Source organism: Culex pipiens, chromosome 1, assembly GCF_016801865.2.
Source record: "Culex pipiens pallens isolate TS chromosome 1, TS_CPP_V2, whole genome shotgun sequence".
Lineage (NCBI taxonomy): Eukaryota > Metazoa > Arthropoda > Insecta > Diptera > Culicidae > Culex > Culex pipiens.
Genome location: NC_068937.1, coordinates 100,806,933 through 100,831,528, shown reverse-complemented (window position 1 = coordinate 100,831,528; position 24,596 = coordinate 100,806,933). Strand labels below are relative to the sequence as shown.

The 24,596-nt window shown below is 37.7% G+C and overlaps 2 protein-coding genes across 3 annotated transcripts in view; both read left to right on the top strand.

Moving 5' to 3' along the window:
• The window catches only part of LOC120429627 (elongation of very long chain fatty acids protein), a 49,686-nt gene that overhangs the window by 20,135 nt on the left and 4,955 nt on the right, over positions 1-24,596 (top strand). For both annotated transcript variants that reach the window (XM_052708083.1, XM_052708081.1), the window contains exon 2: positions 22,253-22,401. In XM_052708083.1, coding sequence (XP_052564043.1) covers positions 22,261-22,401 — 141 coding nt within the window. In that variant the 5' untranslated portion in view covers positions 22,253-22,260. The remainder of the gene's footprint in view (positions 1-22,252; positions 22,402-24,596) is intronic.
• On the top strand, positions 9,801-11,437 carry LOC120424778 (uncharacterized). The gene is made up of 2 exons (XM_039588982.2): positions 9,801-10,002; positions 10,078-11,437. Exons 1-2 carry the CDS (start codon positions 9,964-9,966, stop codon positions 10,468-10,470), a joined length of 432 nt encoding a protein of 143 aa, XP_039444916.1. The 5' UTR covers positions 9,801-9,963; the 3' UTR covers positions 10,471-11,437.

The following is a 24,596-nucleotide window of genomic DNA, read 5'->3' as shown; positions in this document are numbered from 1 at the left end:
CAGTTTTTCCGCGAAAAATTAACACGTAGCTTTATGTGTGGGATAAACGTCAAATGCGCTTTTCTCAGCTTGCTGTTTTTGCATATGGGACATTTATGCGAACATGGGCAGTAAACTGAGTAAAAAAACCCTCAATAATTCTAGGGTAGGTTAAATTTTGACGAAATCTGACTAAACAGTAAAAAAAGATGAGGGTTTGAAATTTGATGATCGATTTGTTTGTTTCCAATTCGTTTTAAAACTTTGTCATTGATTACGTCGCACTGACAGCTGTCAGAAGCGAAAAACTTTTGGCCGATGCACAAAGAGATTTGTTTACATTTTACATTTTACTCTCCCTGCAAACGGAAGAGATCCGGTAAATGATCCGGCAGCAATTTGTTCAGATTTGACGTTTGCTGAGGGTGCCAAAAAGTTTGGTTATGTTACTGCTTGCAACAAAACAATGTGCTCGCAAATCGACAATATCTAATAACAATAAGATTGAAATGTTCAGTGAAATTTGGCAACTAAGTGTTGAAATTTTAGAGTTTTAAAATAAAACCAAATTTGAAATCGCAAATCAGCCCAAAATGAGCTGTCACTTGTCCACGTTTAAACAAAAAACACAATCTGAACGAGTAGTGTTAATTGTTAATTGAATATGCTTAACAGTACAAAAAAGTAGACAATTGTGCACGTTAAATGTAAAAACTTAAAATCTTATCGAAAACCTTCAAAGACTCTGACTTTCAAAATAAATCATTTTTTTGTTATAACAACGCTTACCCAAAAATGAGTAAGTGAGACAAATGTCAGATTTGAGTGAATTTCACTCGGAAAATCATTCATGCGAATCATTCAAAAGTAATTTAGGTATTAATCTTTTTTGAGGCAAGATCTGGTCAAATGATATGTAAATCTTCAAAAAGAAGCAAACTTTGAATGGAAACCCGGCCCCATTCGTAAAACAAGCGCCCGAGATATCAATCACGCGCGAGTTGCGTAACCGACCGGTCAACGAATAAAACAGCAAATAAACCTCCAAGCTAGTTTTGGAACCGTTCGATTGTGCCTAAACTTTGGCCGGATCTCAAGGAGCCCGTTCATTCCCCAACTCGCACGTGTTGTCTACTAATTTCGACGAAATTTAGTGTTCACGACGCGGCAGATGAGAAAAGTTGTCAAACCTGATTTTAAACCGACTCCGATCGCCAAAGCCGAGTTAGTAACCGAAAGGTGTAATAAAAAGCAGGTTGGTCATTGACATACTGGGCGAGATGAAATTTGGCTGATCTTTTGGAGCCCGATTGATTTCGATCTGTGTCGGTGTGCCAAGACAAGGTTGGGCAAGGTAGAAGAAACCCAGTTGGTGCCTAACCGTTCATGAATAGTCATCGCGCTTAAGTTGCGCAAAATTTAGACAAAAAGTCGGCCCAACAAACCATATTGGTCACGAGCCCTCCTCTCGTCACGATGAGTTTACTGGGTCAACTCGAGCTTTATGAATGAAGCGAGTTGGCAAAAATCTGGCCTCAAGGCAAGTTGCAAGTGTCTTGCAAGTTAGTGCAACGATGGCGATTATCACTAACCCTTGACACGAGCTTTCTGCTGCATTTATCGTTTAATTGTCAGTTTAACGTTTAAATTGACACGCTGATGAAAACGTGTACATTTTTTTTAGTTTAAAACCACTTTGCTGCATGGGTTCAGCATCCTACAACTTTTCCTGTCACAGAATCAGGTACACGTTCAAAAGAACCTCCCAATTTATTGAGTTCAACGCCAGTTTGCTGCATGGGCTGAACCCACAAAGGTTAATACCGGGGCTGAACAACCCGCGACCTCCCAGCTGAACCTATAATTTTCGACCCGATCCGGTGGGAAGTCAACCCCGTCATCTTGAAACTATTACCCTAGGTCATTACTGGCATATATTTCAATTACACCGACCCGTGCACCGTGTAGATCACTGGAACAGGTTACGCGAGAGAGAAAGACTAAGGTCACCGCGACGGAGGAAAGTTACGTAACCCCCCCGTCCGGACCGGTTGTAACAAGGGCCACGCGCAAAAGGATGATGAAGGTGTCTTGAGCGCGATCGCGGTTTTAACGATCGTCGTCGATTAGTGGCACGTTTGGCCTTCGGCCGCGACTACGGCGATGACCTAGATGTTGGGGGGGGGGGGGGGGAAGGTCCGGTGTTGGGGATGACATCGCGGTGACCTGTGGCGTGAATGCCTCATTAATCAAAATTTGAGTTGAAGGAGTGTTTGTCATAGGTGGGTTAAGTTTTTGAAACGGTAACAATTTTATTGTCTACAAGGAGAAAAAAAAGTTCCCAAAATCGTGAACATGCGTTAATGAAAATGGGAACCACGAACAAAGTGTTCAAATTCCATGGTACGATTTTCAAAAACGTAGGGGAAATATACCCATTTTAATCACTCTAAGCCGTTCGACCAATTCTCATCACTTTTGCCGTTTTCCGCTATTAAATCAATATTTTCAGATGTATCAACAATGGAGAGTTGCTTGCTCACTTCTATTTGAGCTATTCATTACTTTGGAACAGTCAAAAATACTTTATAAAAGCTGTAATTCATAGTCAAAGTGCTGATAGGCCGATAATAGAAATAGGCTGAGAAAGGGTATAGTTCCCCTACCATGGGATTCGAACTCTTTGTTCGTGGTTCCCATTTTCATTAACGCATGTTCACGATTTTGGGAACTCTTTTTTCTCTGTGTATTAGTGAAGTTAAACTGTCATGTTAGACACTCACAAAAACATGCAAAATGCTGAATTAAAAGCTATTTTGCTGTAGGGGAGAGTGGGGAGACTTGATCCCCGGGGACACTTGATCCCAAGCCTGTATCTCATCAGCATGTGGGTAAAACAATTAGCTTTGTTCTAGAAAGTTGTGCGAAATTAACTAAAACTCATTGTAGAAAACAAAGAAAAAAATTAAAAAATTGTTTAGATTGAGTTACACACATTTTTCTAAAACGAGCTGCCAAAATCTTCTAATAGATCTTTTTTCTTTGTTTTAGTATGTATAGAAAACACTAAAAAATTATTCAAAAAAATATTTTTCATACGTGAATTGTTTGATAAACTTATCAACTCCAAAATCCTTACGCATTTGATGTTAAATTTATCGTCATACTATTTTTACAATCAATTGTTTAAAAAAGTGCGTTTAGGGAGACTTGATCCCTGCATTTTTACAGTCACTGGAATCAGCCTCAAGATTAATTAATTGGGCTGGGTTTTCATACATAGTTTCCTTTAGTATAGTTGTACATAACTTACTGCAGTTTGAACCTTTTTTCAAATGTTTTGTAAACAAAAATTTCCAGCTTTTGTAAACATGCTTAATTTTGGTCTAAAAAATAATATTTTAAGTTTTCAAATATTTTACATACTAAACTTGTTATATTTTGAACACAAACGTACAGGTTTTATGTGAAATTGCTGTAACTTATAGAAAATTAAAAGTTTGGATGAATAAGAAACATTTTGCTTAAGATTTCTTCAAAATGTTGAAAGGGGGATCAAGTTACCCCTAACATTTTTAAAATGCCGGTTTAAAATATTTTTTTAAAACGCTTGGCATGATTCGAAGAGTTCATCTGATGAAATACCCTTATCAGCCAAACATAGATGAATGTTTAAGCTTTCAATTCATGCAAAAGTTTATAGTTTTGTGATAAATTGACAGAGTTATGTGCGATACAAAAAAAGGGGATCAAGTCTCCCCACTCTCCCCTATGGGCTGAGCCTCTGACGTATCACTTTGTCGTTTGAAATTACCGTTTATCTGTCATACACTCTAGTAGAGTGAAAATCAAATTTGGGTAAATTTTTACATATTTTATCAGACTAAACAAAGCTTAAAAAATACAGCTACGGCACCCGAATGCTTAAATTGTAACGCAAAACCGCTAGTAACAGGTCATACTCAAAGTGCAACAGTCTCATTTTGACACCATTCATCTTAAGCGTCCCAATTGGCCGTTCGACCTTGAAGGCATTGTTGAACACCACTCTCGACTTAAAATACCGGTTCGCCTTTCCCATATTCAGACCACGACCTGCTGTCCGGCAGTGAAAGAACCTCGCGTGTTGCTCGTTTCGTTTTGGAACACGCCATAATATCTCCCCGATTTTGACAGTTGTCGCCATAATGGCGACCGCTCGAAGCTAAATTTTTCAAAGACGCCCATATCTAAAAGATTTTATTTCTCTCTACTCTCCATCGTAGGTAAGCAAGTTTCGCCGGAGGACTCGTCCTTTTCTCCGTTGTCGCCAAGTGCACGCGGATGCCATAATTGTTCCGAACAACGACGACTCATCGCGCTGTAGGTAAAGGTCGTAAAACGGGTTTCCACGGCGACGCCGTCTACCTTGATGTTGACAACAACTGTATGCGGATTCTATTCGTGGGCGTCATTGAAGAGCATTTTGCATTTGACAGCTGTCAGGGTCGTGCACAATTTCCAGCGTGTTTTGTTTACACATTGGTGAGACACGTTTCCCCGTTATGTTTATGCCGGGTTCTTTGTTATCAACTAATCGCCCACGTCGCTTTCTTCACGAACCACACCCCTCCGCGCAAAATCAAAACAAACCAACTGAGTGCCATAAAGATGAATTGTCACTCGCCGAAGGTGCATACAAATGGTCGCATTACCCTTGGTCAAGTGGATTAGATTTTCGCGACAGCTTGCCAAATTGCTGCTCAAAATTCAAAACTCGTTTTTTGATGCGCAGGGGTGGGGCAAATTGATAAAAACAATAATCGGCGTGGCGCCACAAGCATGTGATTGCTGAAAATAACCTCACTTTGGCAGAATCAAAACAAACATAGATGCCACACACGGCGAATTTTGCTCAGCCGAGGTGCCTGATGGAATTTCAAATGGGGTTTTCGGCATGTCTCACCGGGAATCGTAATAGCTTCGCGTGGCGCAGCGCGTGTTGTCATATGTTATCGTTTTTTTTATCGTTTTCTGATCAATCAGTGTGTGAAAGTTCTCCAAAACAACCAGAAACTGGCAAAAATATTCCCGGCCCAGTAAAAAAAGAACGTATGACATTATTTTAAGCCAAAAACGAGTATTTTACAATAAGAGTGACAGTTGTTTGACAGTTGTCACCAATGTCAAACACTGCAAAATTTTCGTAGTGGGATTGTTAACAAAACAGTGCATTCTAGCGAAGAATAATTTATTTTGAGGTTGATTATTTTTCGTAACACTGCAGTGCGTCAAACCAATGTCAAGTTGCGTTGAAATCTTTGCAGCATCAAAGTTCGATTTAAAATGCTCATTTAAATACTCGCGGATGTCTTCAATCAGCGCCTTTGTTTACAGCGTTGTCAGCGTTATTTTTTATTTATTCATGTCTTTAGCTGACTTGATTGTTTACAAGCGACGAACCCGGTCGCGTCGATTCATTCACTAAGCTCGAAGACAAGTTAAACTAGCTGTGTTGATCAAGCATAATTGTCGACCTGTTGTTCTGACGTTAGCTCCCCAAAAATGGGTCGCTTTGAGTGCTAGTGCAATACACGCTGAGCCAAAATAACTTATTTCTGAGTTAATTTCAATCAGATTTTTTTTAAACTATTCTGAAATGTGTTTTGGAGTCCCGAGTTTGAGCAAGTTGTCCACAGAATTTTAACCCAATTTTGAGTGTTATTCAACCAAAAAAGAGTGATTAGGGTGGGTGGAAAATCTCTTTTAAATTTTGCTTCAATTTGTTGTTTTGAAAGAGAGTACAGTAAATTGTCAAATGTACACGAATATTGCAGTTTATGCATATTTCCAACACTTTCCAGGAATTTGAATAAAATTGCTCGAAGTTTCTAGTCCCCCGCTGGACTTCCTGCATTCGCAATATAATTTCAATATGTCGGCGATTGATTCCTTTCACGCCTTGAAGTCAATCTGTAAATGCCATTTCTTACATTGAACCGCGCTGCATAAGTTATCGTTTCTCGCTATCTCAATACAAAGCTATTTCTGTACAAGAACCACTTTACGATAGACTCCGCCTAGAACTTGAACGCGGCGAAAATTTTCCACAATCCATATGTATAAAGTTTTCGCGCGTGCATTTCAAGTTTCAAACCATGCTTGTCGCGACCGCGCGCACGCTGGTTTCCTTCGAAACAACTTGTCATCCGTAAACAGAGAAGCTTGTTTACTAACGGTAATCGAATTCATCGGGACGGCCGAGAGAGGAGAGAACCGCACACTCTGGAATAATTCCACTTGAGGAGGGATCCGAGTGTTAGGTAACTCCACTCGAGATGCCATCCCAGCTAGGGCAGAAGACATTGAAACGCAATATCTAGGTCTGATAGAGGGAGATAATCACAAACAGGGAATTATTTCGCTCTAATCGGGTCACGCAACAGTAAAACAGTACAGTTGGGTGGCGGGTGACAGAAGTGATAGGTTGACCGAGTACTTACCGGTTGCTGCAGCTGCTGACCGACATTCCAACTCCTTCGCGCAAGGTACCTTGAACTTGACGTACGGAGAAGGGAACCTCGATCCCACGATGCCTTTGACCCTAAACGTTTAAACCAAGGGGGTTGACACTCGATCATTCTGGAATAATTCCAGTTTCATTCCGGAATGATTGGAATGATGAGAATGATTTGTTCTATAATATGAGTTTTCCAGATAAGCGTGTAAACGTCAAAACATTCGACAACAAAAACAGAAGCACTTTTGCGTGATTGGTTCTCTCTGATTCTTTTCGGCGATTTAGACCCAAAGAAAACCTACGGAGTGGCCATCGTTGGTCAGTTCCAGCACGCATTTATTAGCGAGGGGCGGATTTGCCTAGGAGAGAGTAAGTTCCGGAAATAGTTGGTGCTCAGTTATCTGCAAACTGCTATACTCGTGCCGGTTCGGAAGTAGCAAGACAAGCTTCTTTTCCAGTGCTAGTTCCATCATACGGTAGAATCTGGCCTGCTGTCTCAGATCACCGGAACGGCCTGTTTTATGGCAGAGGCTGAGGTTCTACTTGGAATAGATACCAAAAAAAGACCTCTATTTTTCAGCTGCTGTCAACAATCATGGCCCACCTTACCGCACTCGCTACAGATGATAAAGAAGAGCCAACAACAACATCACCGCCGTTAACGTCAACCTGGATTCGACGCGTTATTCCAAACTGAGCAATCAAAACGGTATCCGTACTGGTACTGATCTTCGTTACGATTTTAATTTTTCAACACTTCTCTGTCATTCATTGTCCCACCTGTCCCCATTCATCCCACATGTCTCTATTCACCTCAGTTATCTGTTTGAAATCCCAATCAAATGCATAGAACAGCAGAACGGCTCCCGACTACGCTCGCTGAATAAATCCCAATGACGAAGACCAGCAGGTCAGTTCGTCCGTACGAGAAAATTTGCCTTCCAGGACAATGTGCAAAATAATAGCGATTCTTTTCTTGAGAAGGTAGTTTATTTCTTTTAATATAAATATAAAACTAACCTCTTTCGAGGGTTCCAACGTTTATTTCGTTTTTCTTTTTAAAATCGTTGGTGTGGGAATTGGGTCAGCGCCTGAAACAAGCGGAAGCTCTCTGTTTGTCGATAAGCTTCTTTACCAGCACATTTGATTGTTTGAGTCGACGTCCTTAGCCGCAGCGCTTCGTCTGAATCCAGCTCGGTTGCTGGTCAGGTTTAATCGCTACGCAGCTGCATGCGTCGTCGCTTCCGGGCAACTCCGCGTTGGCCTCTAAACTGTTGTAGGGATCCTCGTAAACCTAAGACAGTGAATGACTCAAATAAATCACCACCACCTCGTAGTCCTTCTTCTTCATCACCGCCACCGAATGGGCCTGCTGTGGGGCTGCTGCTCCGATCGCAGCCCGGATTCTGGACTTTCCAAAATCTCTTGAACGTTGCGTGGCCTCGGTGGCCATTTTTAGAGCACAGCCTGGTTCCCCTTCGTCAGCAGAAACTCGTCGTACTAGACTCGGTTCTATCCGCAAAAATGACCTTCTTGTCGACCGCGTGTCAATTGGTTGCACCTCGTTATCCCTCGCGATGGTCATTCCTCCATTTGGCGCCTCGGCCAACTTCGTCGGATTGATGTAGAAATCGTTAGGTTCATAGTGCTCCGTCCAACCACGTTTCACGGCGATTCCGTGTCCGTTAATTTGGGTTGATCGACAGTTCCTTTGAGAGCGGTGGTATATTCGTGTCATGTCAGAACATGATCTGGTGGGTTTAGATTTTGTCTGGAATAAAGAGTTGGATTATGGGTTGTTCAAGTAAACGCGGGCTACTTAATCTTTCTGGCCATGTTCTCCCCGGAAGTCGCCTCGAAACGACTGCGTGGTCGCGATGTTCTACTCGTCGGCGTCCCAGTGTCGGGTCGTAGAAGTACGCGACATTGCCGGCCGTCGTCCGTCAGCGTCGGCTTAAGCTTAAGATTTTTGTCCTGCACTTGGACGGCCTTGATCTGCATCTTGGGCCAAACATTTCCGCCTTCTTCGCGATCGCGATCAGTCGTCCACTGGGTAAGATATTTCGGCAAGATGGTGAAAGAACTGGTACGACGGCCACCTTACTGCCGGGCTTTAGCTTCTGGCTGAGTTCTGCGAAATACCTCACATTTCTTTAGCATGATGATGATCTTCGACGGCCAACGGCGTCGATTCAAATACCGCGTCACCGGCAGACACTTGCTGTACTTGAACTCGGTCGCATCCGTCGAAACGTTCAATCCGATTAACCACGACGACCCGCTGCACTTCGTAACTTTACGCGATGGCCACTCGCTCGTTCGACGCCGTTCCTCTACTTGAACTTTAACGGTTTCAGGTCCATTCATCCGGAATGAATCACAGATTTTTCTAGTGCTGCGGATGCACGTACGGCATCTCCGGAACTTTGTTGTTGACCGGTTCTTTGGCCTTTGCGTCATGTCCCTTTAATAGAGTGCAAACCGACAAAGCTCGCGGTTACAAAACAACCATCAACAGGGTTGTCACCTCGTTCGGGAGGTCTTTGGGCGAGGCAGGGTAAAGCTGTTTGAAGTCCTGAACTCTTGGTGGGTTCTGGTGCAACCTGCTGCACGGTAGGTTCTCCGTCGAAGAGGCCTATCTTGTAAAGTAGGCTTAATTAATCACCAGCAGTTAACGCGATGGCTCCAATGATGTCCTTCGGTGGGGGAGTTGGCGGTGGACACGCAAAAGATGTTTTGAGGGAGTCTAGTTCCTTAAAGAGAAATAGGTACATAGTTGAAAAACCCTCAAAATTCACACTTAAGACGAGTCACATCGGAACAATCTTGATCGCAGCACGGTTCTTTGAGCTACCAAAATAATTGTAGAAAAATTCACTAACCAACTTTTATCCAAGCGAATCTGCTCCGTCTCTATTGCCGCCACCGTACTGGCACCCCAAATCCGGCACCTTCCAACCTACGGAAGCGAGCTACCTCCACGATCGACGACGGAACAGGCCACAGGAACACTCAGGAACATTGTCCTTACAAGGAGGATTTTCGCCGTCAGCAGTTTTTCGACTCCAAAAAACATGTTTACTTTTCATTGAAGCGAATGACAGCTGGCCTAGCACGCAAAAATAGTATTAGGAAGAAACAGAAAAAAATGCTTCATTCCAAGCATCATTCCATCATCATTCTGGTTTCATTCTGGAATTACCGGAATGATTCGAATGAAAATATTCGAAGTGTCAACCCCCTTGGTTGAAACCCATCGTGACTAATTCCCACTCTAACTTTTGGGGGGGGAGCGGGCGTTAATCGGGCATCCCCAGTGCCAGTTCAGACCCCTTATCCAAAACTCAATCCGCGAAAATGTTGATTTTATATTTGCACACGCACACCAATAAAAATCGTGCACGCAGAAACGCACTCTCTCTTTTTTTCGTAACGCGCGAACTGTCAAACATTTTCGTTTGAACTTTTCAGTCAGTTGGAAAAAAATGTTGATTAAATTTTGTGCTTTGTTCGGCAGATTACAGGTAAATTTAAAAGTTTCATGTTTCTATAAGTTAAGTTACTTAATTAATTGAAATTCCTCTTTTTCCCAACACAAGGTTTCGTTTTTTTGCCCTCGAAGACGGAACGGCATCGCAACTCCTTCCGAAGCCGGCTACACAACGGGAACGCGCACCACCGGCGAACAAAACGGTCAACATGGACATCTGAACGAGTCCTTGAACCGACCCAACGGTGGCCTCTCTCGCCTATCCGTCGTCAGGACACTACACGTGCGGAAACAGGTTCGTTGGACCGAGATTCATCGAAGAGGAACCGTAGTGGATTGCCACCGGCTGAGAACGAGAAGCAGGCAAGCGGACGGAATCAACGCGAACAACTTTGAGGAGTTTACGAAGATTGACTCAATTTTGGGGCACCGGCATCAGTTACGCCCAATCCGGATCGCGCTTCAGCTGGTGGTTCCGCCGTACAAACAGTCCAGCGGGTGAACTTTCGCCAGACGTTCCTGTCAAACAACGAAGCTTTTAGCAACAGTTGTCCCCAGCAGCAGCAGCAGCAGAACCAGCACCAGCAGCGCGGGGTTGCGTCACTAGGGGCATCAATCCGTAGCGTACGGCAGCCGTGGCTTCCACCCGTCGGAGTCCTACGATCTGCAGCAACGCGTTCAAGCGCCTGGTCAAACTGGTGACTCAGAACCGTGCATGCAACAACCTACTGGCCCAGCAACAGTAGCTGATGCAGCTGCTCACCAAGAACCATCAGAGCGAAATCTTGTGCCGCATGCTGATGAAGAACTCCATGGACAACGTCGTGGCCGACACAAACCAACAGGAACAGCAGCCGGCAAGTCAACACCCGCGCATTCCAACCCCGCAAGAGCTCCAGTTCAACATCCAGAGAAGAACAGTGCAAGATGCTGTACGAGCAGGCCTCCGAACCGGCCGTCCAGCAGTTTATCTAGTCCGTCTACCTCAACATCCAGTGCAGTTTTTCATTGTTGAGCCGCCGGAGCGAAACAATTCTCCCCGCCGTCAGCTGCCAACTTAATGTTCCTCGGCAGATCAACCGCGGCCAAGGTGTCCAACATGCTGCAGCAAATGCTGCATCTCTCGCAACCCCAGGGACGTTACGATAGTCAATTACGAAAATGAAAACTACACAGCTACATAAACACAAATATACCAAACAACAATAATACTAGTATTCTCAACCACAAAAATACAATGATACAAATATATAAAAATTCAAATATTAAAAAATATGCAACACAAAACTAATAAAATACATATCAACAAAAATAAAAAATTACAAAAAGTGAAGGTATAAGAACAAATCTACAAAAATAATCAACTAAAAACAAACTCATAAAAATACTGAAGTACAAATATACACATTACAAACAATACAAAAAATTAAAAATATAAAAACACAAAAAATACAAAAACAAAACAATACAAAAATACAACAATATAAAAATATAAAACAATACAAAAATACAACTATACAAAAATACAAAAAAATAGAAAAATACAAAAATAAAAAAATACACAAATACAAAAATACAACAAAAAATACAAAATTATTAAAATACTAAAATACAAACAAATACAAAGGTATTAAATACTAAAATACTAAAATACTAAAATACTAAAATACTAAAATACTAAAATACTAAAATACTAAAATACTAAAATACTAAAATACTAAAATACTAAAATACTAAAATACTAAAATACTAAAATACTAAAATACTAAAATACTAAAATACTAAAATACTAAAATACTAAAATACTAAAATACTAAAATACTAAAATACTAAAATACTAAAATACTAAAATACTAAAATACTAAAATACTAAAATACTAAAATACAAAAATACTAAAATACTAAAATACAAAAATACAAAAATACAAAAATACAAAAATACAAAAATATAAAAATACAAAAATACAAAAATACAAAAATACAAAAATACTAAAATACTAAAATACTAAAATACTAAAATACAAAAATACAAAAATACAAAAATACAAAAATACAAAAATACAAAAATACTAAAATACTAAAATACAAAAATACAAAAATACAAAAATACAAAAATACAAAAATACAAAAATACAAAAATACAAAAATACAAAAATACAAAAATACAAAAATACAAAAATACAAAAATACAAAAATACAAAAATACAAAAATACAAAAATACAAAAATACAAAAATACAAAAATACAAAAATACAAAAATACAAAAATACAAAAATACAAAAATACAAAAATATCAAAATACCAAAATACCAAAATACCAAAATACCAAAATACCAAAATACCAAAATACCAAAATACAAAAATACAAAAATACCAAAATACCAAAATACCAAAATACCAAAATACCAAAATACCAAAATACAAAAATACAAAAATACCAAAATACCAAAATACCAAAATACCAAAATACCAAAATACCAAAATACCAAAATACCAAAATACCAAAATACAAAAATACAAAAATACAAAAATACAAAAATACAAAAATACAAAAATACAAAAATACAAAAATACAAAAATACAAAAATACAAAAATACAAAAATACAAAAATACAAAAATACAAAAATACCAAAATACCAAAATACCAAAATACCAAAATACCAAAATACCAAAATACCAAAATACCAAAATACCAAAATACCAAAATACCAAAATACCAAAATACCAAAATACCAAAATACCAAAATACCAAAATACCAAAATACCAAAATACCAAAATACCAAAATACCAAAATACCAAAATACAAAAATACCAAAATACCAAAATACCAAAATACCAAAATACCAAAATACCAAAATACCAAAATACCAAAATACCAAAATACCAAAATACCAAAATACCAAAATACCAAAATACCAAAATACCAAAATACCAAAATACCAAAATACCAAAATACTAAAATACTAAAATACTAAAATACTAAAATACTAAAATACCAAAATACCAAAATACCAAAATACCAAAATACCAAAATACCAAAATACCAAAATACCAAAATACCAAAATACCAAAATACCAAAATACCAAAATACCAAAATACCAAAATACCAAAATACCAAAATACCAAAATACCAAAATACCAAAATACCAAAATACAAAAATACCAAAATACCAAAATACCAAAATACCAAAATACAAAAATACAAAAATACAAAAATACAAAAATACCAAAATACCAAAATAACAAAATACCAAAATACCAAAATACCAAAATACCAAAATACCAAAATACCAAAATACCAAAATACCAAAATACCAAAATACCAAAATACCAAAATACCAAAATACCAAAATACCAAAATACCGAAATACCAAAATACCAAAATACCAAAATACCAAAATACCAAAATACCAAAATACCAAAATACCAAAATACCAAAATAAAAAACTACAAAAATACAAAAAAAATCAAAATTAATTAAATTAAATTCAGCCACATTTAACTAAATTAAGCAAAATTTTATTAAATTGAGCTAATTTAAACTTAATTCAACTTAATTTTACTCATTTTAATCAAATTGAACTAAATTCTACCAATTTTTGCTAAACTTAATATATTTTAACTAAATTTTACTAAATTTAATTGAATTTACCTTAATTTAATTGAATTGACTTAAATTCTACCAAATTTGACTAAATTTTACTAAATATAACTTAATTTAACGATTTTTTTTCCGGTTGATTCTACCAATTTTAACTAAGTTTATCTTAATTCAACCCAATTTAACTTAATTCAACACAATTTAACCAAATTCAAATCAATTTTGCGATGTTTAATAAAATTTTATTAATATTAATAATTTATTAAATTGAATTCAACAGAATTAAACAAAAAATTACAAAGCTTAACTAAATTTGGCCAAACTCAACTAGTCAAATTTACTAAATTCAACTTAATTTTACCAAAATTAAGCTAAATTAAATATAACTTAATTTAATTTAAGTAAATTTAACTTAATTGAACTAAATTCTACTTAATTTTACTTAATTTAATTTAATTTAATTTGAGTTAATTGATAGTTAACTCTATTTTACTAATTGTATCTACATTAAGCCAAAATAAAGTAAATTTTACTAAATCAAAGTGAATTCAGCTTATTAAGCTTAATACAATTTTATTTAGTAACTTAACTAAATTAAGCTAAATTTTTCTAAAAATTAATAAATTTTACTAAATGATGCCTAATTTTATTTAATTTAACCAAATTTAACAGAATTTAACAATGAATTTAACTCATTTTGGCCAAATTAAACTTAATTTTACGAAATTTCGCTAAACTTGACATTTTTAAACTAAATTTAACTCAATTTAGCTAAATTTATTTTAATTTAAATTGATTTGCTTAAGTTCTGCCAAACTTAACTCAATCTTACTAAATATAATATAATTTAACTAGATTTGACTTTATTTTACTTGATTAGATTAATTTTAACTTAGTTTATTTCAATTTAAATAATTTAATAATTTAATTTAACAAAGATTATTAAAAATTATTAAACATAACTGAATTCAACAAAATAAAACATACATTTACTAAACTTCACCAAATTTAAGTTTCTAAATTCACCTAATTAAACTTAATTCAACTAAATTTAGGCAAATTTAAGTAATTTGAATAAATTCAGCCATATTTAACTTAATTATATTGATTTTAACAAAATTTAAATAAATTCAACAAATTTTACATAAATTTAACTTAATTTGGCAAAAATTTTCTAAATTTAGCCAAACTTAACTTAATTTAGTTAAATTTAACTAAATTTAACCACATTTATGCAAATTAAACATAATTTAGCTTCATTTAGCTTAATTTAACTTAATTTTACTAAATTTTACCTAGTTTTACAAAATTAAATTTAAGTCAACTTTATTGAAAATAATTCAACTTTTTATTTATTTTATTATTTTAACTAAAATAAATAAATTTTACTAAATTTAAATCAATTTAACTAAGTTCAACTAAATGTTACTAAATTCAACTAAATTAAACTAAATATAACTAAATGTATCTAAATATAATTCAATTTAACTAAATTGAACTTAATTTCATTAATTTTAACCTAATATAACTTAATTTTGCCAAAGTTAACTAAATTGAAATAAATTGAATTAAATTACGCTAAGTTTTACGAAACTTAATTAAATTTTACCTAATCTAACTAAATTTTACTTATTTTAACTAAATTAACTAAATTCAACTATATTTAATTAAATCTTACTTAATTCAATTGAATTTAACTAAATTTAGCTAAATGTTTTTAAATTTAACTAAATATAACTTAATTTAACAAAATTCAACAAAGTTTAACTAAATTGAAATAAATTAAGCAAAATATTACGGAACATAATTAAATTTTACTTAATCTAACTAATTTTCACTTATTTTGCCTAAATGTTACTAAATTCAACTATTTTTATTTAAATCTAACTAAATTTGACTAAATCTAACTAAATTTAACTTAATTTAACTAAATCTTAGTAAATCTAACTAAATGCAACTGAATTTAACTAAATTCAACTAAATTTTACTAAATTTTACTGAATTCAACAAAGTTTAACTAAATTTAAATAAATAAGGTGAAATTTTACGAAACATAATTAAATTTTACTTAATCTAATTCTAATCTAAATTTGACTTTTTTTTGACTAAATGTACCTAAATTCAACTTAATTTAATTAAATCTAACTAAACTTAACCAAACTTATCAAAATTAAATATATTTAATAAAATTTTACTACATTTAACTAAGTTTAACTAAATATAACTAACATTAACTATATATAACTCAATTTAACTTATTTTAACTAATTTTAACTTGATATAACTTAGTTTAGCCAAAGTTAACTAATTTGAAATAAATGAAACGAAATTTTTCGAAACCTTCTCAAATTTTATTGAATGTAACTAAATTTTACTTATTTTAACTAAATAAAACTAAATTCAACTAAATTTAAGAAAATCTTAATAAATTTAACTAAATTTTACTTTATTTAACTAAATTTAACTAAAGTTTACTGATTTTAACTGAATTTAATTAATTTTTACTAAGTTTATCTAAATTTGACTAAATCTAACTAAAATAAACTAAATTTGTCCAAATTACCAATAAAATCTATTTTAAGTCCTGTTAACATACTAACCCAACTTATATTTTGTTTAGCTAGTTAGGTAATTAGTTTAAGTTTTGTTGTTAATTCAAAAAAGAAATGAAATAAAAAAATAATCTGTCGTGTTTATTTGTCACCCTATTTTTTTTAATCGCCCTAACTTGAAATCCGAAGTAAACAGGAAGGAGAAACCCCCCGGTTTCCGGCACGTCGGTCCCCCGTTTATAGCCCCGTTATCGTGGTCAAAACGGGCCCAAAAGCGTGCCACAGACGGGCGTAACACAGCGGCCAAAATGCGTAACGCCCGCCTAAATGTTGCATTCTGGCACGCAATGGGCCACAACGAGGGGAAAAAGCGTGCTGAAAATCGGGCCCGCTTTCAGGCAAAACGTCCCCGCTTTCTGGCCGTTTTCCGCCCATTTTTCTATGTGGGTTGGAGTTCCACTCCCTTTCAATAACGGCATTTATCGCCGACACTTATCTTAATTGAAACGGCCGGTCAGTTACGCCATAACACAACAATAACAACAACACAACTAACGCATTCCTACACGGTGTCTAGCAAGTGTCCCGTCTACAACTAAACACGTTTCCAGAACTTTCTTGCTTGCGTCAAACGGCTTGACAGTTGCGGTTACGGCTTGTTTACCTTTCAAGATGCTGGAAGAAGCTCCGCTGCGGTTTGTTATTGTTGAGTTCCACACAAAGCCTTCTTTGATTGATGATCTCGCATGAAGCGGCACTTTCTCGAGCAGGACTGCTCGGTTGACCGCCCGGCATCTAATACAAGCCATAAATCAGCAATTAGAGTAATTGCGGTGTCGTGAGACGGTTGCGGCTGCGGCTTTTCTAGATTATTTAAATTCTGCGCCAAAACCAGACCACGCGGTCCGACTGAACAGTTGTTTACAGTTTGAATTTCCGTGTTAATCCAATAAGTCTGCAACCGGCTTCGCCGGCAAGTGTCAAGTGGTAGACAAGTTACCATGGCGACGCCTTGAGTAATTGTCACGGCCAACTGTGACACGCTGCGCTGGTTGCGATAATTCTACTTTTTCAAACTACCTCTGCATGTCGACGCCATTGACAGTGACAGAATATTTATTGCCCAGACACGCAAACCTTCCGTCCTTGGCGACGGTTTTCCCTTGAATTTCCGCTCTCAAGAGATCGCAGCAAACGGCGTCTTCAGCGACGTCGCACGCGCGTCGTCGTGCAACATCCGCCCGCAAGATGTCGCAATCGCACGCGGTGTCGCTTGGTGGCTTTTTCTTCAGCGCCTGCTTTGTTCTAATCCGTTGCGACGGCGTTGTTTACAAACATGCTCGAGTGGTGAATCATTTTCCCAGGGTGATGGTGAGTGACGGAGGATGATTGTAGGTTTGGGGAAATTGAGGTCACCGGTAACTATAGCGACGCTGTTTTGGAGGGGTAATCATATGTCTAGGTTATGTTACTGGGGATGATCGGGGAGGGTTTTAGCGGATGATTAGATCGGTGCAGCGTTTGTTTGTGAGTAAGGGTTAATCCCGGTTCCAGACAAAACAAAGCTTCTTTTAAGCTTGTACAAATTTACTAAGATTAAGATTGCTTTTTTGTTTTTTGTCGACTGTCAAATTAAGACTTATGAAAATGACGGAAAAACCTTTACGTCAAAGAAGAAGCTGATTTCATAAACATTTTAGCGAAGCTATAAACATTCCTTACTCTTGCCAATCTTCTTCCCATGTTTTTGTCTTTGTCGCATCTCGTTATACTAATTTGTTGTTTTCGGTCTGTTTCCCTCAAATGGAATTTTATGCATCGACTGGAAACGATAAGTTGTCAAACCGGTCGTCTTTTTGAACTCTTGTTTTGATAATTTTACAGAGTGACCTACGCTTTAGGTTCTAACCAGACTCACAATGTACTGTTGCAAAAAAAAGATCGAGCTCGAGCTGTCACAGCAAAATTGAGTAAGTGTGGTACATCACCCCGTGTCATGAAAATGTAAACAAAGACAAAAGTGTCAACAAAATGTTAAAATATCCAATGGCAGCTCTACAGGAAGGAACCGATGTTTTATCTTGAATGTTATTATTTTGATTACGATGAGATCTGTCAAATATAAAAAGATCCGTATAAGTCTTTCTGTCACCCTGATGACAAGTCAACATATTTCACAAAGGCTGTGACGGCATCGATTACAGCTCTTTGTTTTCATCAAGAAATATTCTAGCAGAGCTGGTTCTAACAGAATCCTGCTAGAACGGTGGAACATTTCAGCTAGAATGCAGTACGTACCACCTCTGTTAGAACTCTGCTAGGACGTCGTGACAGGGAACTAGCGGCTGTGACGACACTTTGTTGAAGATTTATTCAACTTTGAGTTAAATCACAGTTTTTTCACTGTGCCTAAAAACCCCTAAATGTTGCGGTAAAATGAGGTAGCGAATCGAAGATGGTTCGTAAATGAACAGTGCATCCTACTCATGTGTGTTGATATTTATATCCTGTATTTGATTTGCCCATCAGGTGAAAAAACTGGCAAATTCCTTGGTGGGTTAGATCCGAGATTACATCAATTGGATTTCGTTGAAACCAAATCTACTCAAAAATGAGTACGTGGCAAATGTTAGATTTGGGTAAATTTCACTGAATTTCGAATTCTGAGTTAAATTAACCCAAATTTGACATTCATCGTAAAACTCAGTCTAGAGTGAGCTCAGTTTTGTTGAAATCTGTATTGTTGTTCTTTTTCGCCGATTTTCTCCTGGCAACGCTGCGGCCTCCAGATCACAACAAACAACGCGCCGAGAGGGACACTAAAATTGCACACTTGATGGACGATGCATACAAATGGTGTAATTTTCCCTGAGCGCAATCTTCCTATCGGCAGGGTTGCCATTTTTCCCGCCAGCTGATATCTATTGTCAATCGCGCGGAATTCGCAATCGAGCTGGCGGGCGACAATGAATGTCATCCGCGTAGTTTACTAAATGCTCTAAAAGTTGGTGCTTGTAAGGCAAGCGTGAGCGCACTGTCAATATTGGCAAGACTCGGACCTGTGCAACTTCTGGGAGGGAGGTTTATTAAATTAATATTGCTGGTTGATTGAGGCGGGGAGGAGAGGGGCTTGCGGGGACGGATCGGTTTCAACAACTTGTAACAGTCATAATAAATAATCGATTGATATGGGCACGGTGAAGAAGCTTGCGCGGGGAAGATTCATGCGAATCGTTCGTGTCCGGGGCTTGGCGATTAGTGCGTAATAAGGATTCACCCTCGGGTACGGATGAGTTACGTGATGTAATTAATAGAGTTTTTAACGTGAGCTCGGCTTTGAGTATGAATTTAGAACTCGGTCGATCGTGCAGCAAAAGTTACTCAAACTCGAAAGGTTAGTAATTTGTTTTGATCGTGTAATCTGTCAAATGGCCCAAACTCAACTTAGTCTGTTTTGATCAAATTTTTATCAGAATTTAATTTTGGTTTGCAGGCTCAAATGGAAATGAGAGTTTAATTGCTTAACCCATTTTAATTAGTTTGTACGATCAAATGGTGATTTCATTCGAAGCATCGTTTTCCATGAGATAAGTCTCCCAAAAATTACAGATGCGAGAGAGAAAATCATATTTTCATTATACTTTGCTGTTGCGTAGCAGCCAATGAACTGATATGTTTTATTGTCATTCTGTGCGGAATACCGGATTTAAGCGGTAGAAATTTTTCTAGCTCAGTTCTGAAAATCATCCAAATCAAACATTTGCTTGGGTTTGGTTTTGACGAAATCTGAGTGATTTCCGTTGTGTGTGCAAGAAATGGGGATTGCTTTGATTTTGACAGCTATTTGTTTTCTTTGACTCGCTACACGCTAATTCTGATTCATCTGCTTAGCCAAGAAACGTTATGATGCAGACGTTGGCGTTTAAAACATTCAAGTACCCTTAAAATTTTAAGTGTTTCAAAATTTGAAAGCGTCCTGCTTCTACCACGATTTTGTCTAGCGATATTATTATACAAATATGCTTTTATAGGCATGATTGGCATTAAGTGGACTTGAAAAAACACAATGAATCCTATTATGTACGGCATTTTAAGGGAGAAGTCTGCTACTTTCTCAACGCCAGCCGGAATTCCCCAGAATCACAAGTTATCAACCCATAAAATTTTAAGTATTTCAACCACCTGCAAAAAACCTTGAACACGTGTTTGATCAACAACACCCGGTCAACAACAGCTGTCCAAACGAACTCAACAATCTGGCTTGTTTTTTTTTCTAGATTTTCGGGTCATTGGCAGCCCCATCATTGATTTGTTACCATGTCTGCAGAAGGGCCCATTAGGTTCGGCTCGACGCCAAACGGCTCCAGACTAGTGAGATGTTAATGAGTTGAAATTCTCCATGTGGCCACGTGTGTCATTTCGTCGATTTGCATAAAATTTAAGATGCCTGGCGAAATTGTGGCAAACACGATGGATTTTGTGTTTTTTTATGTTGTTAAGCCGGTGTTGACTAAGCTGTATCCTTTTGAATTAGAAGATGGTAATTTTTTCTTGAAAAAAAAAAGTTAACATTTACAACATTAGCTGACCGATCATTTGCTACACGATTGAAAACAATTACTCATTATAAGATCAAACGATGTGCTTTTGCTGCATGGGTTTGTTATACTGTCAACGTTTTGCTAATGTCATCAGTACACACTTACAGAAAGTCAACCTATTATAAGTTTTAACGTTTATTTTTAAGAGCACCTATCTAATTGAATTGTACTCCAAAAGAACCCCAATTAAGCGTCAATTTCATTCTTTACAGACCCTAAACAAGCGCAAAATCAATTTGTTACCCACAACAACAACATAAAGCAAACCCCACCGGTTAAACAATTAGCAAGCCCGCAATTGCCTAAAATTGAACCACACCGGAGTAAACGAGCGCTTAGTCACCGTGACAGTGCACATAGCTCGAACCCCGCCGTCGGGGAAAAAGGTAAACAAACAAAAAGTACGCAGTTTCAAGTACCGCGAAAATGACGCGTGCCGCAGTCAAAGCAAGCGCGCACCCGCACGTGATTGACACACACGGGACTTTCAGACTTTGGTGGGATCGTCTGGAACGTTCGATTAGCGGAAGTTTGGGATTTTTTTTCAGGGGGGATGGCACTTGTCGAAAGTTTGTTGACGTTTGAATGAACTGGCAGGAGTGTTTGAAGTTGGACGTTTTGTTTGCGATTGACAAACAGCGATTGAAGCGAAATCTGTAACTCTGGAAAGTCCGTCGGAAGATCTTTGTTGACACGGAAGATAAAAAAGTTACTTGAATACTTCAAATTGAAATAAACTGGGTTGAAGTTGAAAAGAATTGAGCAATTTCGAATCAGCGTGTTTCCTGTTAAACTAGCTCTACACTCTTATCTGCAATAAACCTATTTCAGTTAAATTTAATTCAATATTTTCTAATCATAATTTTACGCAAATTTGATTGATTAATTCTCACCGTGTATAACAAAAAAAGCATAATCTCACGCTAATGATGATTGCTGAAGACCGTGAGATGATGATCAGCTAAGCGGCAAGGTCCACCGAGCCGAAACATAGTGACACACGTGACGCATGGAAGCTGAATTTTGGCCCAGCTGGCTAATGGAACGTTCGATACTGGGATTTTGATGGCTTGCGGGACAATGTTTTGCTAATTCGGGGTAAATCTACTTTTTCAACACCCCAATTTTGGGTAATTTCTGAGTTATATTTCATGACTAAATTACTAACAATGTTATCAACATTCAACAACTGTGCATCTTTGACAGCCAACTTTGACAGTAGTCCACGCTAAAACCTTTTACCCACATTTTCACACCTTTTTACCCACTTACTTTTCGCGCCCGCGTTCCTCCTGGAAACAAAAGTCCAATTTGCAGGTTGTTGGATCCAGCGGCGCTGCCGTCAGCAAACAAATTTCCAGCGGAGAAATCAAAACTTGACTCGCTGACGTGATTCGCGCATGGCTGTCAACTTTTTGTCCACATGTTCTCCGAGGGGGAGGGGAATAAATTGAACTTTGATCGCTGATGGGCCAAAGTGCCCAATTTTGACGGTTAACTAACTTCTCTTTCTCTTTTTTTTTGCAGCCTACCAGATGGACCTGGTAAACAAAGTCTACGGAGGATGGCGGTACCTGATGGACGACCTGTCCGATCCCCGGACGAACGAGTGGCCCCTGATGAGTTCCCCCTTTCCCACCATCGCCATCAGCTTGACGTACGCGTACTGTGTAAAGGTAGGCTGGCAGCACTGCTGCGCCCGCTGACAGCTAGTGGAAGCTGTCATTTGTACACGCTGAAATCACATGAATCAGAGTTTGTTTACATGATAAATCATCGCTCTTGGTGGCAAACAAATTACCCTTTTCAAGATCAAATTGACGAAACAAGATTCTAGTAGGAAGCTGTAATTGCATTCTTGCAGTCAGTACGTGGGGAGGGGAAATCCATCCTTGATTTGCTCACCTGCTAAGAACTATAAAACTGCAGGGCAACGACTCGCAGTGCAGTTCTGGTCAGACCACACACAACAAAGAGGGTCCCGTGCAACCAAGGTCGAGTGAAAGGCTCAGCATTCCTAGGGCACTTTGTGCCGTCGTCGCGATGCAATTGCACCGGACTTATGTTGGCGTCGAGTTCAATGCCAATGACAGGTCTGCTGCAGGGGAGGAGGTTTTGCTCACTTTTTAGGGAAGCGGGTAGAACCTGACCAATCAGGAAGCGTAATACAACTTGGAGTGGGTTCTCTCGAAGTAATGTTCTTTGTCCGGCGAGCCTCCTCTTACAAGTTTTGCAGGCAAAGAGTTGGCAGCGATAGTTGAACTGAAAACTTGTGCCATTTAAAATTATTACATAACCTTCAAAGACGTTAGTTATTTGAAGGTGGTTCTGACTAACACCTCAGCAGCGTGCACTTGACAGCTACATCAATACACGATGAATGACAATGACCCAATGTTCGATAAAATTTGGATTAAATTCCAAATTAACTTGTCTGCTGTAATAAAGTGTTAATTCCGTGTCGAATCTTTGTGAGTCATCGTTCGATTAGCTCTCGGATGGTATGCTAATGAATTCTGGAAGCAATAATTTCCCTTGGATCCTAACGCCGTCCAACACCGGCGTAGAAGGCTTTTTTAATTAGTTTCGCGAATATTCACGTGCTAATTGAACTTGAATTCTAATCAAACTCAAACGCGAAGCGTTGAAATTTATCGCTTAAAAATAATTCATCAATCATTCCAAGGCGGAACTTCGATCTGTCAAAATGGACAAATTTATAGGCCAGTGCAGCCATGTTATTGGCCGTAAATAACCCTGGGCCCGTAAAACCTATCTGAATATCAAGCAGAAATGGTAAACAACAACCTTTAGTAACAATCCGGTAACTGAAACCCAATAAACTCCGTCACTTTATGGTCGAGCGCGCTCTTGCCCGACTATTTAGGAAAACCCCAAATCATTTCCCCTCAGGGCATTCACGCTTTTCTTCCATCTCCTTGGCCAAGGTTGAGCGTTGCCAAATCCAATTTCCACCTGACGCGGTTTCATTAGTCTCGGTTCCTAGCCGGCGCGTGTTTGACTTTGACCTTCAAAGTGCGAGCCATTAAAAATTGGGCGTTTAATGACGTTTTAAAACGAAATTGGACTGCAGCTCTTGGGGGCATTGCAAATTTGGAACTAATTAGAAGGGAAAAAAGCAGTAAAACAACTACAAATTGAAAAAAAAATAAGTTAAGAGAAAATTTGTAAAAAGATACCCATCCTAATTAAAGTGACTAAAATTAATTCAGAGTGTAAATAAACGTCACTAACATAAAGCTTTCTAGGCACATTAAAAAAATATAATTTAACTCAAAAATGACGAACTCCTCGTCACAGTGTCCAGATGCAAACAATGTTCGAGCTCAAGCTGTCCCGGTGAAATATGCTGGCTGACATATCGGGCGGTCAGAAAAAAAATATTATTCGAGTGTTGTAATTCAAAACTAGAGCCTTGACTAGAACCGTGTTGTTGAATGGATTTTGGTAGATCCATGGTAAATTTCTTGGAATAATTCGTTGGCATCGAACTGTCAAAAATCTACCAAATCATCTACCGCATTGAGCACACAAACACACTGTGGTAAAAAAAAGTATTTACCAATTTTTGACAGTTTTTTTTTACAATCCACGAGGTGCCACAGAAATTGGTTTGTTTACACCAGATATGAGCTTTCTCTCTCTCGCGAAAGTTATTTATCATGTGACTTATAGCTTATTTTCATGCATTATCGTACGATGTCAGCCAACACATTTCGCAGGGTCAGTGACAGCTCTTTATAGAGCTTTATGATGTTTCGCGTACGCACACTAGCGCACCATTTGGTTTTGCTGGCTGACAAAATTTAACCTCACTTTATTTTCGTGTGCGTACACGCAATACATACAC

Excerpts from the sequence above, each read along its gene's own strand:
- LOC120424778 (XM_039588982.2), top strand. The coding sequence starts at position 9,964 with ATGTTGATTAAATTTTGTGCTTTGTTCGGCAGATTACAG. Across the intron at positions 10,003-10,077 it reads CTTTGTTCGGCAGATTACAG|GTTTCGTTTTTTTGCCCTCG; the intron begins GTAAATTTAAAA and ends TCCCAACACAAG.